Raw genomic sequence first — 19,343 nt, 5'->3', positions numbered from 1 at the left:
GCTGACCATTGAATCCTCCTGGACAGGAAAGAATACAAGGGCTTCTGGACATCATTATCTTTCTGAGCTTTGGCGTTCTCCAACACTGACCTGCCATTTGGTCTTCACTCTTGACTTTCTCTTTGGTTCTTCCTAGCATTGTCTCTCATTTCAATAAAAGGATTGTCTGAATCGCTGAAATATTTTATTCAAGTCATTGTTGCAGTTTCAAATGTTTGAGAACACTATTTCTATAAAGAATTATACAAAAGCAAAATTAATTCTGAATTGCCTTCTTCTCTTCCCCCCTCCCCCCGCAACAGAACAAAATACTTGGTGTTTACTTCATTTCATCCCAAGAATTCCTGGCCAATGCTTATGTATTGGCAGTCCTCCTTTTCTTTGCCCTTCTGTTGCAGAGAACTTTTCTCCAAGCATCGTACTATGTTGCCATTGAAACAGGAATTAACCTAAGAGGAGCAATACAGGTATTTCAGATAATCCAGAAACTTTTACCTAATGGGCTATACAATCATTTCTTAACTTTTTGAGTAAAGGAGCATGTTTCTAACAAACTCCACCAATCAAAAGAAAAAGAAAGAAAAAAAAAGCTTAAACAAACTTGGGTCAAAAAAATACATTTTCTTTGAAAAATAATAAACCATATGGACAGTATCTGATTTGTGCATAAAATAGAATCATGCTTCAATTTAAACGTCATATAATCTATATCCCATAAAATCACCTTATCTCCAGGTATGCCAGGATTCTCCTGACATGCCAGGATGTTAAGTTTATTTTGCTTTGTTCTATAGTCTCCTGGTTATGTGACAATATTTCTTATGGGTCCTCTGTGATTGATAGATGACATCTGACTTATTAAACATAGCTTGTGTTCCTGTACTGTAAAAATAAAAAACCATTAACACCCTATATTTCAGATAAGCAATAAATATTTATTTGTAAGCTTAAAAGCCACTTATTCTATCACATGAAACATGTGTACACCAGCTCAAAAACATTTAAGTGGGAAATGGTTTATAAATTCTTAAATAAAAAATTTCTCATTCTAGACTAAAATTTACAATAAGATTATGCGGCTGTCAACTTCCAACATGTCCATGGGGGAAATGACTTCAGGTCAGATCTGTAACCTGGTTGCTATAGATACAAACCAGCTGATGTGGTTTTTCTTCCTGTGCCCTAACCTTTGGGCTATGCCAGTGCAGGTAAGGAAATTAAAGTCCATATAACTTTAGTCCGTGTAAATGGAGATAAATTTGGTGTGTGAGAGTTATTACAGGGAATCAGTATGTGGCACAACAGAGTACTTGTGTGGGATATAGAGACTGGGATATAGAGACACATGATATTCAAAATATTGTTGCTGGGGAAATGCACGTCTATTTAAAAAAATAGTTGTTAGGAAAATAACCTGAGGAAAAAACAAAGCTGTGGCTCCTTGTCATCAAGTTGCAGAGTAATAATAATAGTAACAGTAATAGTAATAAGCCCTTGTACTGAGCTGAAGCAGAATTGCCTCTGCCTGGCTAAGGTGGCCTTCCACCAAAAGGGTGGGTGAAAGTGCCACCAGCAGGATCACCTCCAGCAGCAGCCAGCAGAAAGCCACCAAATGGGGCCTTCTAAAGGAAGAATGGGGAAGGAGTTGAGCCCGACTTGGAGCCATTGGCTCCTGAACCAGTTTGGCTGCCATCACATGAGAGCATTGGGTCCAGTCATGGCTCACGGATTGTCCTACCTCTGCTCTTCTTGCCCAACCACCATTGATGGCAGGACTGCAGATATGGCAGTGGCCACAGAGTTCTGAAAAGCATCACCACTCAGTAGTTGGGGTCTGGATTGCCCTTTTAGTCTGAAAGAGGTAAAATATATCCAGTGACTCAATTAAGTGTAAGCACTGTCAGACAAGACACATGCCCATTTCCAATTTGCTCCCTCAAATTCTAACTACTGCTAGCATGAGCAATTTACTCTCCTGTCCTGGGGCAGAGTAGAAACTTTCCTACTACAGCCTACCATTTCCAAGTGACCAGTATAATAAGTGCAGCTAACTGTATAATAGAAACCATGACAGCAGAATCATTCAGGACTATCTTTTCTGCCTTCCCTGATGTTGCAGTGCTTATATGTTCAGTTAGCTTTCAGGGTTCCCTGAAGACACATGTTTATAGACCCAGGAGACAATTTCCAGTGCACTTTTGATTGGCTTAGAGGTGTCAGGTTTCTCCCGTTCTTTGTTTGACATTTATTGTGACGAAAACAATACTGTGTAGAATTCTTAGAATTCTTTGCAAAACATGCATTTAGTAAAACAGAGTAATGTCTTTTTTTTAATTAAATAGCTTACTTTTCATTTAAAAGCACAAGATGGTTACTCACTTCCTTCAGTTATCACCTGTTCTCATTAAATGCTCAAGATAATAAAACTTGCTTCATTGCTTCATTCACAGGATAATACAACTGTGGTAAAAAGGTTTCTTTGTGAATATTAGTTATGATAAAATCCTTATTAAAACCAGTTAAATGATTTCAGACTTTATTGAGTGAATCATTTTGATTTTTTACAGTAGTTCACCCCCCCCCCAAACTTCTGTTTGTAGTAATGTCTCGATGAAGATTTGGAGTTTATGAGACTTTTGAGTCAGATTTGGGACTAATGGATTGCTAAAATTTTGCTAAAATTCTATCCCTTAATACAGATTACCTAATAGCATCCAACTCCTGGTCATTCTTTACTTTGTATTGGTTGGGAAATATAGTGTCCCTTCTTTCTTTTTGTTATCCCAGATTATTGTAGGAGTCATTCTACTCTACTACCTGCTTGGAATCAGTGCCCTAATTGGAGCTGCAGTGATCATAGTGCTTGCACCTGTTCAGTACTTTGTAGCCACAAAACTTTCACAAGCTCAAAGAAGCACATTGGTAAGTCTTTTCAGGCGTGTCCTTTTAGGTTATGGGTATATATATCCATGCAGATACACTATTTTAGGAACAATATGCTTTGCGTAATATCAACACAGAAAATTCTGCTTCAAGGTAAGTTCTGTCAACATTATTCCAGTCATCCTGTAAGCTTATGCTGAAAGGCAGGATAAAAATCTTTGAAATTAAATACACATAAATACTTCCATGTGGAAGGATAACCTCCCATCCAGAGATATCAAAGTGAAACTGAAGAGCAAGTAATGGGTTTTACTGGAAAGCAGAACACGCAAGTTCTATATTGTGTATAGCATGCAAGAACATCTGTAGTCAATTTGTATTAGCATAGCGTGTATCCTTAGATAACACAGTATGCTGCAGTGTTGCAATAATCCTCCTTAAATTAATGTTTGTGTCAATGGTTCAGGAATATTCCAATGAGAGGCTTAAGAAAACAAATGAAATGCTTCGAGGCATAAAACTCCTTAAGCTCTACGCCTGGGAACACATATTTCACAGCAGTGTGGAGGAAACCCGGCAAAAAGAAATGACTAGCCTCAGAGCTTTTGCTCTCTATACCTCCATATCAAGTAAGTGTATTGCTTGACTTTGTCCCAGGATCAGTTTTTGTCTCAGCATAACTATGAGTGCACTTGCCATTTAAAGGTGCTGCAGGTTTTAGAGTCTATTTCCAGTTCTAATATACCAGCAGAACTGCCAGTAGCACAAATACATTTTATTGTGTTTGGGAAAGGTTTATGCAATCCATTTAAGTATTGAACCTCCTGGCAACTGAATGCAGGAACTAGAGTTTGAACTAGAGTTTGGGTTTATCTATACTTACCTTTCCTCCACTCTCTCCAGGTACAGTCCCTGAATTAAAGGTCCATGTCCAAGCACCATATATATACCCTAGCCTCTGACTTTCCTATGCCCTTTGCAGTATAGTTAATACTTTCTGAGCAGTTGAGGTCAAAGAAGGGGGGGGGAATCCATGTAGCTGACTCCCATGTGAAAAGGATAGTTGGTAAAGGTTCCTGGAATGTACTGCCCTTACATGTCTCTGCTTTTTGAAAAGCATTGCTTTAAAGTTTCAAGATATTGAAGTAGTACAAGTGTCATAAATTTATGACACTAAATCTTGATTCAAAATACTAATGGGGTTATTATTTTATGGGATTGTTTTTAATGAAGGCAGAATAGAAATGTTTGTAAGATATAACATGGGACCATCATGAAAAATTAAAGAGTTCACATATTATATTATTTCTACCTCATTCTCTAAATGTCACAATTATGTGTCTGGACTCAGCTACATTAGTTAAGGGGGGGCATTTTCAATGTGTTATAACACTGTGACACCAGATGGCGCTGTAGACTTCCGTCTTTCGCCAACGTGATTTCCCATTATGAGGTTTTCAACGCATTTTCCTGAAACCTTTTTTTGGATGTGTCTAGATCCAGCCTCTGTGCCTTATAAGATGTTTGTATCTGAGACAGAAATGATTGCCACAAATAGTATAGAGTTGCTGACTATGACAATTAAAGTCCTTTTCAGTTGATCCACTCTGTGCTGGGACTCATCCAGACTTCATTTTGTGCTGCATTTCTAGGCACATGCCCAGGCTTTAAAGCTCCAGGGTTTGGTTTGGTTTTGTTGTCCTAGTCCTTTCCCCAGGAAAACCCATGTTTTAATGCTGAATCAGAGCAAAGGGCAATCTGGTTTTCTATGGATTGCCATTGGCCCCGATTCAGTGATAAAATGCCAGTTGTCCGGGGAAACTGCCAGGACAAAACAAAAAACTGCTTGGACACAGAATTTTAAAGCTCAGACATGTGCCTAGAAGGTCTGATGCAAAAGGAGGTCTGGATGAGCCCCCAGTGAATATGTTTGGCTGTGAACAGAAGCACAGCAGTAGGCCATGCCCTTTGACATATGCATCTTCCTTTTAAGGTAGGAACAGAGGCCACCCTCATGCAAACTGTATGCGCATATGGTTCTCGCCGTGTTTGGGGCCTGATCACAGCCTTAAGTTATGAACAAAATTTATACAGTGGTACCTTGGTTTCCGAACGGTTTGGTTGATGAACAAATCGGCTTCCAAACACCGCAAACCCAGAAGTAAATGTTCTGCTTCGCAAGTGTTTTTCGGAAGTTGAACATCTGATGCGGTTTCCGCAGTTTCTGCTTGAGTGCAGGAAGCTCCTGCAGCCAATTGGAAGACACGCCTTGGTATTCAAATGGTTTCGGGAGTCAAACGGATTAAGTTCAAGAACCAAGGTACCGCTGTACCCATATGGCAGGTTTAAGCATGAAGTCACTGGCCTCATTATTTTTGAGCTATAAGCACATTTCCTCCAGCCTTAGTCCAGCAGCAGGTAGAATCTACACAGATATAAAAACCATTATGAGAGTGCTTTTTTTAAAAGTGTTTTTAAAAACACATTGAATTTTCCATAAGGCTCACCATTGCTATCCAGTGTCACGTTGTATATTGCACTTAGAACACACACAAAATGTTTTAGTTGCAGCTTAGTTGCAGCTTTAGTTTAGTCGGTATCTGAAGAAGTGTGCATGCACACGGAAGCTCATACCAAGAACAAACAAACCTCTCTAAGGTGCTACTGGACAATTTTTTTTAATTTTTTTAAAATATATTTTTAGTTGCAGGTGTATAGCTGATTCACTAGTCAGTGTCACTTGCTTATTTAAATCAGGACTGTCACTGAAGGAAAAACTGGTTTTATATCAGTTCAGAATTTGATACTGTGAGGGAGACAGAAATAGTTGTTTTCCCCCACTTAAAAAGGTATAAATAGAATGATAGACATAAATTGTATTTCATTTACAATCCATAATTTATAGTGGTTTTGCATTTGTGTTTTGCATTTGCCAGTGAAACCAAGTCTGAAAGAGTCTCAAGTTCTTAAAGAAATAATGTGAAAACGAGGAGACAAACATTTAATAGTACAGTAATTGATTTGCATTTCCTGGCAAGCCTCTGAGGGCCAATTTAAATGCCTGCGGCTGGTGGCTGAAACTCTCTTCCCTGATGCAATATTTAAATGTCTGCCCACATATGCCTGTCCTGAAAAGTATGTGCATGCCAGGAAGAGCTTCCTTTGGAACCATGCTGCCATGTAAATACACACCCAACAAGAATTTGGACCAGTGCACACAAGGGCATATAAAGTTTACTCTTACCATGTAGATTGCCCCAAACCATACACAATAAATAATGTTTAAATGACAGTGCAAATTAAGCAACTATTTAGAAACCCAACCCTTACCATCCACATGGGCATGTGGTGCCAGCTTTCAGTATGAGTGCTTGGCAGCTCTGAACTGATGGCAAGCTGATCTGAGAGGCTGACACCATGCTCTGGTTTATGTGCAGTTAGTCCTATATGCATGTCTATTCAGATGTTCAATGGGCTTATTTCCAAGTAAGTGTGAACAGTGATGTGGAAACTCCAATTTTATGGATGGTGATCATGTAAAATAATACATAATCAAATAAAGGACATTGAGATTCATGTTTATATTATTATTGAAGACTGAAGGATTGTATTGCTGGTGATGATCTCTCATTCTGCACAATCTGCAGCTAATTTCACTCAATTTTGAAACATTTCCTGTTTATATTTAGCTGCTGCAACAAGATTACAGGATGAACCAAGAAGTCAAACAAAATGCCAGAAATGCATTCTGTTGTTGAGATACATTGAGTAATTAGACGTGGTTACTGCTTGCTCAAATTAGTAAGAAGTTTGGGCAATGCTTATGAAGGAGTAATTAGTTACACTACAGGAGATAATTTTTGTTAATGACAAATTTAAAAGTGAACCCAAGGCAAAAAAGCATTTGTTCCATTCCCCAGCCATCTGGGGATAATAACCTCTAAACGCTACAGTGATTTGACTAGGCACAGTGGGAAAGCCATTGTGTTCTGGGTACACAGAAGGTCAATGTTTCCAGGAAATGACTACTTTTTATTTTATTGTCATTATTCATTTGTATTATTACATGCCACCCCCAATCTCTGCTGAGTGGTAGCAAAATTCCAGGAGTGTACCAGGCACTCACCTTGTGTTGAGTTTCCATTGTGGAATCAAGGCACTGTGGAGCTAATGTCTGGTTTAGTTTACATATATTTGCAGTCACTTCAGTGCTGTTAACAGGGTGGTTTGACTTCACCTCCAGAGGTGCACTCCATTGTCTCTTGAGGCAGATGGATGCCAGCAAAAACACCTGGAGCCTTCAGTGGAGGAGGTGCAGAGCACTACATCCCAGGAGTGTCCCTCATTGCTTCTCTCATAGCTTCAGTGAGCTTGGATCCAAAGTTATGGCCCCCAGCCTCCTCCCTATTTCCTCCTTCTTGCTCTCATAACACCTTGCCAAAAAAAACCCATCTGTGTAAAGAAGGCCAGATTTGATGGTGAAGTGAACATACGTGAGGACCAACCAAAGTTGTTGAGCCTTTTTTAGGATTGAAGTTGCTGAGCTTTTTAAAAACAATTTACCCCGGATTAAGTTGACCAGTGGACCGGATTAGGCCCCCGAAACGGACTTTGGAGATGCCTGGCGTAAAGGGACAACTTTTTCTGTGTGGCATCACACCCACATTGCCCTGGCAACCTCCCCCTTGTTTACCTGCAGGGTCTTTTGTCTTGTAGATGGCTTAATGACAGGGCCATCATCTCCCTTTGTCCCTCTGTCTGACAGAAAAACAAGCTCAGCTTTTCAGCTCTGATTAAACCCCAGCATCCAAGAATCTAGGAGGAGGGAACCTGGCACCCAGGGATCTGGGAGATCCCCCACTAACACAAAATACTATACTATAATGACAGTTCCAGTATATCCTAACTAAAAGGGCATCATCCAAACAAGACAGAATGAAACCTAGGCAGATAAAAAGAAAAAGAAAACCAGAAAGAACTGTTATAGAACTGTGAGGTGCATGTAGAGTTGTATGAAGCCTACGTACATTGAAAGAATCAGTAAAATGTATTTGTTTTACTTGCAGTTTTCATGAATGCAGCAATACCTATCGCAGCTGTTCTTATAGTAAGTATTTTACTGTTAAAAATGTAGATATATTTTAACATTTAGAGAAGAGTGTAGCTACAAAGCCCTCTGTTGGTTACAAATGCGTTATTCCTTCTCTAGTTCATTTTAAATTACACTCTACTAATAAAATATTAACTTTATGTACTGCTATCTTGTCCTTCAACAGATGCATTTGAAAACTGAAATAGATGTGACACAAAATGATGTTCAATCATGTGTATGCAGAATTACAGAAAGCATGGAGAGTTAAATCACAATGGAGACCAATTTGTTATTTGGGAACTCTGTGTGTGTGTACTTTATCTTATTTTACGTATGAATAGATTTTTCTTGAATGTCTGTAATATCACTTTACTGATATTTAGATCTTACTGCTGTTTAGATCTTCAGTGGCCTGTTTGGATCTTGAATATGTACATCACTCCAATGATACATTTTGCAGCATGTATCACTGTTCTCTCAGCATCCTCCTGTGCTTCTATATTTAAGTTCTGTCCTCTTATCATGTAAGCTGACAGAGTGATGATGGCTAAGTACACACAGACCAGTTACCACATTATTTCAAAAGCTCTAGAACAGGCATCCCCAACCTTCGGCCCTCCAGATGTTTTGGACTACAATTCCCATCATCCCTGACCACTGGCCCTGTGAGCTGGGGATCATGGGAGCTGTAGGCCAAAACATCTGGAGGGCTGCAGGTTGGGGGTGCCTGCTCTAGAAAGTAATCTCCATACAAGATGTGTTGTCTCCCCTGTAACTGATTCTATTCTACAACACACAGGCCATACAGAACCTAAGAAATGGATTCAGGCCACTCCCACTGACACTTTCGTTTAGATGGCACCATTTTGGTCCATGCAGGAGCCAATCCAGTAAGGGAATCCAACTGGAGACTTTTGTTACCATGCATAGATTGTACTAGGGCAACCACAAACATCCTTCGATATTACTCTTGCCTTAGTTCTGCTCCAAGATGCATCTTTGAGAGTAACTTTATGCTGCTCTGGACTTTCAGATGGACATAATTCTATTTCTTCAATATGCATTCTTTTCTTCTTTATTTGCTTTTATAATGGGGAAAGCTCGTATATAATTGTTGTATTTATAGCTGATAGTTAAATGTATATTAAGTCTGCCTGACAGATTTTGCAGTGCTTAGTTGCATAATGTCTCCTCCTGATCATTAGGGCTTTTGAAGTGCAGCTAAATATTTTCACTGCATTTGTACCTTTAATATAAGAGGTGGCTGAAATAATTTATTTTGCTGTCTTTTCTTTTAAAGACATTTGTGGTCCATGCCCACCTGTTTGAAAATGCTGACTTTTCTCCTTCGGTGGCCTTTGCTTCACTCTCCCTCTTTCACATCCTTGTCACACCACTGTTCCTGCTCTCCAGTGTGGTTAGATCCACAGTCAAAGCTCTTGTAAGGTAGGGTTTCTGGAGTGCCTTTGTCTTACATATGAAGCTTCTTACTGCAGTGTTTAAGAGCTTGTGGTATCCGTCCAATGCTTTTGTACTCTAATTAGACTCACTGATTTTCAAGGCTATCCCATAGTAAGTTTCCCCACCCCATATGCAGCCACTATAGCCACTATGTTCTTGCATTCCCAGCTCATGCAATAAGTTATATGAAATTATATGCTTTCAGGTGCAGGGAGGGGAATGAATGTGAGGACACCTTTGACAAAAATAGTATCACCACATGATGATAATGATGATGATGATGATTAAGGCATTAGACCTTGAGCCCACCAATTGTACTGGAGCCACTGGAGTAAAACATTACAGTTTTATGACAGCTTTGTGCACAGTTATAGGATTTCTTCTGAGAATAATATCTATACAGTAGAACCTTGGTTCTTGAACTTAATCCATTCCAGAAGTCCGTTCGACTCTTGAAACATTCAAAAAACCAAGGTGAGGCTTCCAATTGGCGCAGGCGCCCCGGAAACAACAGCCGCATTGGACATTCGGCTTTTGAAAACACTTACTTCTGGGTTTTCACCGTTCGGGAGCTGATTTGTTCATCAACTAAGCCGTTGGAGAACCAAGGTTCCGCTGTACCATGGGAATTCTGAAATGCACACTGCTACTGTAACTGGCACAGTGTATATGTATTCCTCAATTTAACTACCTTTTCCCTCTTTTCGTAGTGTTCAAAAGTTAAGTGAATTTCTCTCAAGTGAAGAAATAGGGGAGGAACATGACAAATGTGCAGAGCCAAGATGCAAGGACAACCACAGCAAATACCAGGCAGTTGTAAGTGCTAATATTGGATTGCGTGCCAAATATTTGCCTCCCGTTCTTTAATCCTTGTGAACCACCCCAATAACTTTGTCAGTTCCCTTGTAATTAATTAATAGCTACGTTGGCAAAATCTTAAAGCTAGCTAAGGACTATACCATGACTATTTTTGTTTAAGGCCAGCAGTGGATAGAGTGGTGAGGGGAAACTGGCTGTCATAATCAAGAGGGGAGGAGAAAGCCCATCCATACCAGAAATGGTTAAGAGGTAGCAGTAGAGGCTGAAGGTGACCCAACCAGTCCAATGAAAAGGTACAATTTGTTATTGGCTTCCAGGGCCTAGTGTAGGCAATGGTTGCTGTCTGTAGGGTCAGCTAGCCAGGCAGTCACTGCACAGTTGCACAATGCTGATTGACACACAAACCTGTCTCCTCTGCTTCTTACCAACCATTTCTAGGAGGGGTTCGGTGTATCTTTTCCCCTCAGTCCCTCCCCAGTTATTATTAATGATTGCACCAGAAAACCAAGTCATTGTCCATTCTTGCTTAAGGTCCTTACACAGTCCTGTCACCACTCACCATGTATTTCTGTCTTCCTGATCTTGCACAGCCCCTCAAAGTTGTTAACCGTAAGAGACCTGCCAGAGAGGACTGGAACAATTACAGCTCTCCTTTAAGAAGACCTGTTAGCACCACAGAAGCAGATGATTATTGTGTAAAGGTGGTAATAAGGTCACTCTTTCTAATAATGTTGTTACTAATAAGCTCAGAGTTCTAGAGCCTGGAAAACCCACATTTGCATTTAGAAAGCAAAACAAAACATAACTGCTGAGGAGTAAGTTCTCATTGAAAGATTGTGGTATTTATCTGCCTCTTAAAGATAGAAATAAAAATAGTTTGGTAGCATGGTCATCAGTTTGTGAAATGGATCTTCTTGAAACGTTCTAATTTAGCCCAGCTTTCAAGATGTTTTTGAGTATAATTTGTGTCAGGTCTCAAACTAGAATCTGCTTTTGATGCTAGAGCTTGACACTGGAAAATATTGTGTGAGAGTGGATAATAGTGTCTCTGAGCTAGTACGCAGTCTGCATTTCTATTGACATTGTCTTCACACATCAAAAGCTAGTGAAAGGCTTCTAGTCCAGAGGGTAGTGTTTTCATGCAGACCCTTTTTTTAGAAGCATCTCCTCCTCCAACTGTATGATTCCTCACTTACTAACCGTCACTCCTATGTCCTATTGTGCTCCCTTAACAATGCCTTCTTTGCATTATATATGAATGACAAGGGCACAAGTGGTTTTTCTGTAGCTCAGGAATTCCTTCTCCTAGCAACTTGTGAGAGCAGTTCTCCTCAGAAAGCTTTACCCAAATTGAAACTGAGTTATTGTGTATAAGTTTATGACTATTTTAGTTGTGTGGTTTATATTTAATTAAGCTATATGTTCTGATTAAGTTGAGCATTTTTTTAAACCTGTGCATGTTTACTCAGAAGAATGGGAAATATCTTCATGTGCACATTAGAGTTTTTATCCTCAACAGTGGCGAGTGCCACTGAAACTTACTGTACTTCTGAGTAAACAGGCTCTGTGACCAGCTCTGAAGGACATTATAAAACTCAAAAGGAAGAATTGTGGAGTTTTGTGTTTGCTTTGTATAAGCCACAAGAGGTAAATTAAGATTTTTCATTTAAAAAAAAAAAAAGGTAAGGCAGTTTGCATTTGATGCCCAAACAATACTGTGCTGATGCAACATACAAGTATATCTATCTCCATGTAGTTGTCAGTATCTGGTTATTGAGACCAGAGAGACTCCTGGCTGGGAACTGTTGCAGTTACTATGCCCAACTGAAGTAATCTCAGTTTTCTGTCTCCTATGAAAGTTTGGAGTTTAATTAGGGTCTGATGAACAAGGACACCATGTTTCTCTGGCACAGGGGAAGGAGTTGTACCAGAATAGTTGGTTTGTGGTTTGCACAGTAAAGAACAAAAAGATATCATTAGCTTGGAGATGATCTGGTTGAATGTATATGGGGTGTTACCAAGTTGTAGTTTTAAGGTTTAAAATTTCCAATTATTGTTTCTTTACATCTATTTTGGACTGCAAGCCATCTTTGATGCACATTTGCCCAGAAAAGTGGTCAAAAATATATATTTTGAATATAATAAAAATACATAACTTAACAATTCTCAAACTAGCCAAACAAGAATGCCCATTTTAATATATCCCACATACCACAGAATCTCTTAAAATAATACTCAGATGAAAGCATAGAAATTCAAATTGGTCAAAAAAGGGTAAGCAAGATATTAGATCAAAGTGGGGTGGGGCTAAACTGTCTTATTGGAAAACCAGAAATAATTTTTAAAGAAAATGTCTGAGTAAGATTTTGCAACGGCATGGATTATTTATCTTTTTTGCTATTGTTGCCATAGGTCACAAATGGATTTTTCACTTGGACACCTGAAGGCTCTCCAACATTGTCCAGCATTGATATTCGAATCCCTCAAGGTACTACTTACTATATTTTTCCCCCAACAATTTTTATTGGTTTTTACATATATTTTCTTTGCATAACATTATCACAACCTTTCCCCAAAAATAAAACATTTGGCTCCATGAGCCTGTGACTTCCTTCCTCCCTGATTAATGGTTTTCAAACTTAATCTCTATGCATTGCATTTTCCTGTATTTCTTATTCCTGTTAAATCTTATCCTTATATATTTCCTTACTTAACTACAATAAGTAATAAATTTATCCTTACAAAGCTTCCTATAATCCTACTAGCGATGTTAATTGTTTACAGTTGTCTTTCAAATACAGTGGTACCTCGGGTTAAGCACTTAATTCCTCTCAGTGGTCCATTTTTAACCTGAAACTGTTCTTAACCTGAAGCACCACTTTAGCTAATGGGGCCTCCTGCTGCTGCCGTGCCGCCGGAGCACAATTTCTGTTCTCATCCTGAAGCAAAGTTCTTAACCTGAAGCAATATTTCTGGGTTAGCGGAGTCTGTAACCTGAAGCGTATGTAACCCGAGGTACCAATGTATACCATAAATTTACTCCAGTCTTTCTGGAAAACCTGGTCCTGCTGGTTCCAGGTTTTTCCTGTCAGTTTCGCCAATTCTGCATAGTCCATTAATTTCATCTGCCACTCTTCTTTTTATTATACCAAACTTTTTTCTTTTTTTCAATAACTCTGATCCAGCAAGGGAGATCTGCAGGCAGAAATATGCTCCTGTGCAGGAATCGCATACCAATGTGCATTCATATTTGTATCAGTACTCCACAGTGGGGGGGGGGGGTTATGCCTTTCCACACCCACCTTTGCAATATCACCTAGTGCACCTGTGTGAATGTACTACTGAATGTTTGCTTGTTGAGTGCAACTGTTTCTGGATCAGGGCTCACTATCTGTAGTAAATTTAAACTTCAAATAAAATTCTTTTTTGTTACTGCAGGTCAATTAACAATGATTGTGGGACAGGTGGGCTGTGGTAAGTCATCCCTCTTGCTAGGGATACTTGGGGAGATGCAGAAGGTATCTGGGAATGTAATCTGGAACAGGTAATTTTATTCATACTTTAAGTTACTGTGTAGTTTATGCAAGGGATACAGACTTAACTTCAAAGCTATGTTATTGGTGCATGTGAATGTAAACTATGTTTATACTGTATATTTTATATTGTGGTTAAGAACAGGCATAGGCAAACGCAGCCCTCCAAAAGTTTTGGGACCAGAACTCCCATCATTCCTGACCATTGGTCCTGTTAGCTAGGGATGATGGGAGTTGTAGTCCCAAAACATCTGGAGGGCCGAGTTTGCCTATGCCTGGTTAAGAACATCGGTTTTCCTTACTTACCTCTTCCATGTATATGCAACTGCAAACAGCCCCTAATTCTAAACATATATATTTGTAAGTAAACCCTACTGATTTCAGCCAAAACACAAGAATACCGCTTTAAGTGCCTGGGGAATTGCCATATACAGAAACTACATATAAAGAAAGCAGAACTGTTGGTTTGAAATTATATTTACTATGCCTGTGCTGGTATGTTCTATGCAGAATCAACACTATCTTACATCAAGAAATCAGTGTGGGTCTATTAATAATTGCCTCACAATTAATATTCTCTTTGTCAGTACTTTTGTTAAAACATTCAGTTAATTTGAAAGAAAACACACTATGGAATCCAGCAGTTCATGTTGCAGTTTGTTTTCTCAGCTATATCTCCATTCCAGTGACCAAATCATATATCCTTATGATGTTCCTTTTGATGACAGTTTGCAATAAATATAAATTTTATTATATAGATTTTGACAGTGTATGTATGCATGAAACATACTGCTGTTATAATTTGTTCCTATCCACTGTGTAGATATGGCTATTACTAAGGCATACAATGGTAGCATCTTTCTAATACCTGTGTATGTCCTTCCCAAATCAGCAAGTGTAATTTATATAATTTATACATCCCAATGGCTTTTTGTTAGCTTTTCCCCCATTTTCAGTAAAAATCAGCAGAGTGGGTTGGTTGTTCCACCTAGTGGTCAAAAGGCAAGCTGCAAATTTCAGAGAGGCAGGCATCCAGTTCTGCCTTTGGTTGAAGTGCAGCCAGTCGCCATTGCTCTCACTAATGGAGTAAAACTACATTATTGATCATATTTATATGCAAATCCTATTTATTAAATGCTATTAAGCAATTACTCTCTGAGGAGGAGGAGTTACAAAATGGAAAAGCATGCTTCTCAACATTGGTTGAAATAAATTTACAAAAGAGAAATCCTGTAACAGTGGGCATTAGGGGGATGACTTACCTGTATGGGTTCTTTGTGGTCCTATTAAAAAAAATGGTACCTACATCATTCTTCACCATGGAATCATAATTTCAATATGCAGTATGCTGTTCTGGCATACTTAAATGTAGGTATTAGCAACCTAATTTCTCCATATGATTTCCATTGGTTGGATCCCGCACTAATAACTTTTAGACAAATCCTACTCTCAGCATAGCATTTGCATTCTCAGTTTGCTGCATCACACTATATATCAAGCCCACCAAGAATTGGCATAACTCAACAACGTAAACTTTTGGGATTCATGAGGGTTCCTTCATGTACACCTTTAAGTCTTTAATGCAAGTATTATTCCACTGCAGCTCACATGAACATTTTGAAAGTACTAAATATAAGCTTCCCATAACCACCAAACATTCAAGATGGTGGCAAATCAAGCCATGTGACTGGAGTCTAGCACTGGTTGATCATATTGCATCAGGTTGACTGCTAAAATATTGTAAAGTGCCTGAAGTAAGATGCTGTTGACCTCAATTTGAAGCAACTCTATGAAAAATACTTTGCAGTGTACATGCAAAGTAGAATGTCATTGTTAATCCTCCTGTGAGCAAATGGTTCAAAAGTACCTGTATGAACAATATTCTTTTTCTTTTACTGATGATGCAGCATTGCTGACAGCGAGACAGCGGAAGATGTCAGGTATAGTAATACACATGATTCTTGCTCATCATGCTATCCAAAATCTATTGTGTTGCAAAGAAACAAAGTACTGTACAATTTGGCTTTACAGTATTAACTTTCTGAAATGATTCTTTATTAAACATTTCAGCTTTTACTTAATTTTTCTTGCTCTCTTGACATTTCTTTTTTTTTTTTTATTTACACATCCCATTTTATATAACCAAATGGAATGAAAGAATCAGCTAGGCAGGTGAACATGTGTTGGCATAGTTTTTTCTTATTTATTTATTTTAATTATAACACTCCTTAGTCTTCTAGCCTAAAAGGCAAGATACCAAAAGGTACACACTTTGCTTTGATGTAGCTCATCTGCTTCATGCTGCTTTTCTGAAGAGTGTTCGTGTACCACCTCCTGCAGAGATGGAAATAGATAATTACTTATTTCCCAGTTCCTGGGATTTTCGTCATGTCTATTAGTTTTCTTCCCTAGCTTTTCCTAGTTATGAGATGATATCTAGATACTTTTGCTCAGCAAAATAGACAGTTTCAGTATCTTCATACATAGTATTGTACACTGATGTGGATCAGATTTCCCCCAAACCTATAAACTAAAATACAAAAAAGTCACATGTGAAACATGCTTAACATGGAGATTAATTCCAAAGCAGTGTGCATAACATGGAAGCTTCAGAATGTAACATATACTAAAATTTATTGCGAGTTTTCAACAAAAGATACAATTAAAAAAAACAAGGCAGGAAGAAAGAAGAGGAGAAAAAGAAAAAGAAAGAAAACCATCTATGTATATATAGTACCAAGCCCTCTATCACAATTACTTCTTGATTCTATGAGCTGCTTTCTGAAGAGAGGTTTTAAAAGTGTGAATTAGATTCAGATCCTCCCCCCCCCCTTATCAACCAACATAAAAGTAGCTGTACAACAAAGTGAACTATTATCCAAATGATTGCCAGAAGACTGAGTAGAGTGGGAGGAGTCAAATCACAGTCATAACAGAATAGGATATGAAAATGTATATATATATGCATGACACGGTGTAATAAGTTGTGTGGTGTTGTTCACCTGAGGTTGTATTTACCTAAATTTAAGACCTGCTAAGGAACAGATTATTGTTACTATGTCTTGATATGTAAAACTACAGAATTCAAAGAGAGTGTACTTTCTTTTTCCTATGACTGCATCTATATATAATTTGTCAATGTATATGTCACTTATTTACTTCTCTTGATTTTAGAACTCAGGCATATATAAAGTATTTGCAAAAGTGCATTAATACTTCCATTTTACGATATACTGTACCTTTTCCTGCAGCCCAGAAAGAGAAACAGCTGTTGACACTGAAACCAGGTACTGTACTAGTTAATTATTCCTTCAGGGTCAATCCTAGGTTATGCATCACCCTATGATCCACATTCAGTTGTGGTGATCCTTCCAGGGTGCCATTTGGGGAGTTCTACAGCCTTTTGCCCCCCCCCCGGGCATTTAGATAGAATACTTCCTCCTGGACCCTTTTACAGGGGTATGCTGTTTCTTTGAGCTAGGAAGGGGGTAGGGCTCCATCCCATGCCCTTTGTCTAGACTAACAATCTAGTCCAATGCCTTTTGCACCACCTGAGTCAGCCCCACCTTGCTTGTTCACCACCACACCTCTCACATCTGCAACCAATCACATAGGCCCCCGGAAGATGTCCAGCAGCCAACCCTCATTGCCCATCAGTGATAAGTGCGTGCCATCAGGCCTGTAGAGATCCACATTACTGAACGTAATGCTAAGGGGCTGAATTACCTGGCCCCCAGGTGAGACACTGTGTGTGAACATTGTTTCTTCTGGGTACGGTAGGCACCTATGAGCTCCAAGCCCAACTTGCCAGTGCGTTTTAGGATGTCCCCCATGCAGGGCCTCAGGTTCAGTGGTTGCTGTGAAAATGAGATCTATGCCCTTCTGCTAACCAGGCCGTCCTTGTCTAGAAGAATCACCAGGGCATCTGGCAACCCATGTAGTACAACATGTGGTATAAGCCATGACATCAGGCTATCTAACTGTATGTCCCCCTGGACTTATCAAGTAATACGGGCTCTGGCATCTAGGCAAAGCTACTGGCCCCAGAAAGTTGTTGTAGCATGTGCAGGATCCCTTAAAAGTGCTGTTCAGATTTCAGCTCTTTTTTCCATGCACCAGGGGTGCAAATCTTGAATAAATTATTTGTGGTGGAGCAGGAAAGCCCCACCCCTTATAATCTGTCACAAGACACAGTGTGCACACACCATTTAAATGGCAATGCCAATCAACGGGGGGGGGGGGCTCAAATATTTTATTGGGGGGAAGGATCTCAGCCCCTAGGGGTTGGCTCCTATGCAAGGCACTAGTAAGAGCCATTTTCCCACCACAGTGAGGCTCCCCAGGGGGAGTAAAACCCCAACCCCTAACCCAGCTCAAAAAACATTGGCCTCTTTTCTAGGCCCAGCTGCCACCACAGGAGTCTTCTGCTGCTTTGGTGGCCAAAATATTATCTGGCCACTTGTTAGACCTCTTCAGGAGCATCCTCACTCCCCGACATCTGTTGCCCACTGCACTGCCGAATGCATGTGCACTCGGCTTACATAGTATGGTGATGGATACAAGTTTCCTCTCTGAAAACAACTCAGAGCTCTTTCTGTAACAGAAAAAAATTGCTGAAAAACCATGATCCAATAAAGTCCTTTCAGTTGGGTCAGCCTTTCTCTGACCACTGGTCCTGCTAGTTAGGGATGATGGGAGTTGTAGTCCAACAACAGCTGGGGACTCAAGGATGAGTTAGGTAAAACCTTTTTGACTAGGGTATCCTTCATAATTATAGGGCAATGTAATATTAATCTAGAGCCACTTACAACAGCTTTTGCTACCCCCAAAAAAGATGCCTTTTGTAATACAAAAATCAGAAATTAAAGCTATTACAGACTAATCTGACTGTAACCTTAAGCACAATAACATTTTACCAGGGACACATCTCTTGTGAAAATATACCTTTTTTTAGGATAGAGATGGAATATTAATTGATATTTAAAATAAGACATTGAAGGCTACATTAATGAAGAATAATTTCCATGGCTGTTTCAGTAAAATAAAACAAAGTCCTTCTGTGGTTTTTTGTTTGTTTGTTTCCAGGAAAAGAGAATCGGTGGCATATGCTTCCCAGAAACCATGGTTGCTAAATGCTACTGTAGAAGAAAATATCACTTTTGAAAGCCCTTTTAATACACAAAGGTTAGTGTACTTAAATGCCTTGTAAATGCAAATAATAGTAAGTCTATCTTACCACCCTTATAGTGAATGTTTTTTATTGCTGTTGACAGTACTCCTTTCCTGGTTACATAGTACAAATGTGGAATTGTTATGACAGAGGTGACGGTCTTTGAACTGTAATGATTTAAAACATTCAATCATATTGAGCAGTGATCCTTCCTTAAAAGTTCAGTATTGACTGCACCTTCTTGTCTGAGCACCAGTCTAAGCATTACATCATCCACAAGGAAGCAAGTGAAAAACATTTCCACATGGCAGATGTGTCACAAAAGTGATTCAATATGTGAAGCTGCTTTCCAAATGGCATGGTCCAATTGTGTGGGGAGACAGTT

The 19,343-nt window shown here is 39.2% G+C and overlaps 1 protein-coding gene across 1 annotated transcript in view; it reads left to right on the top strand.

Annotated features, from left to right (window-relative positions):
- Positions 1-19,343, top strand: part of ABCC8 (ATP binding cassette subfamily C member 8) — a 58,946-nt gene that overhangs the window by 14,791 nt on the left and 24,812 nt on the right. The window contains exons 7-19 of the mRNA XM_081926185.1: positions 303-467; positions 1,053-1,208; positions 2,788-2,922; positions 3,350-3,512; positions 7,950-7,990; positions 9,276-9,421; positions 10,147-10,252; positions 10,846-10,956; positions 12,668-12,743; positions 13,694-13,799; positions 15,696-15,728; positions 17,040-17,075; positions 18,874-18,972. Coding sequence (XP_081782311.1) covers positions 303-467; positions 1,053-1,208; positions 2,788-2,922; positions 3,350-3,512; positions 7,950-7,990; positions 9,276-9,421; positions 10,147-10,252; positions 10,846-10,956; positions 12,668-12,743; positions 13,694-13,799; positions 15,696-15,728; positions 17,040-17,075; positions 18,874-18,972 — 1,373 coding nt within the window. The remainder of the gene's footprint in view (positions 1-302; positions 468-1,052; positions 1,209-2,787; positions 2,923-3,349; positions 3,513-7,949; positions 7,991-9,275; positions 9,422-10,146; positions 10,253-10,845; positions 10,957-12,667; positions 12,744-13,693; positions 13,800-15,695; positions 15,729-17,039; positions 17,076-18,873; positions 18,973-19,343) is intronic.

This window comes from Podarcis melisellensis, assembly GCF_964234715.1.
Source record: "Podarcis melisellensis genome assembly, chromosome: 1".
NCBI classification, from domain to species: domain Eukaryota; kingdom Metazoa; phylum Chordata; class Lepidosauria; order Squamata; family Lacertidae; genus Podarcis; species Podarcis melisellensis.
The sequence above is the reverse complement of the archived record's forward strand: the minus strand, read 5'-3'. Positions and strand labels throughout refer to the sequence as shown.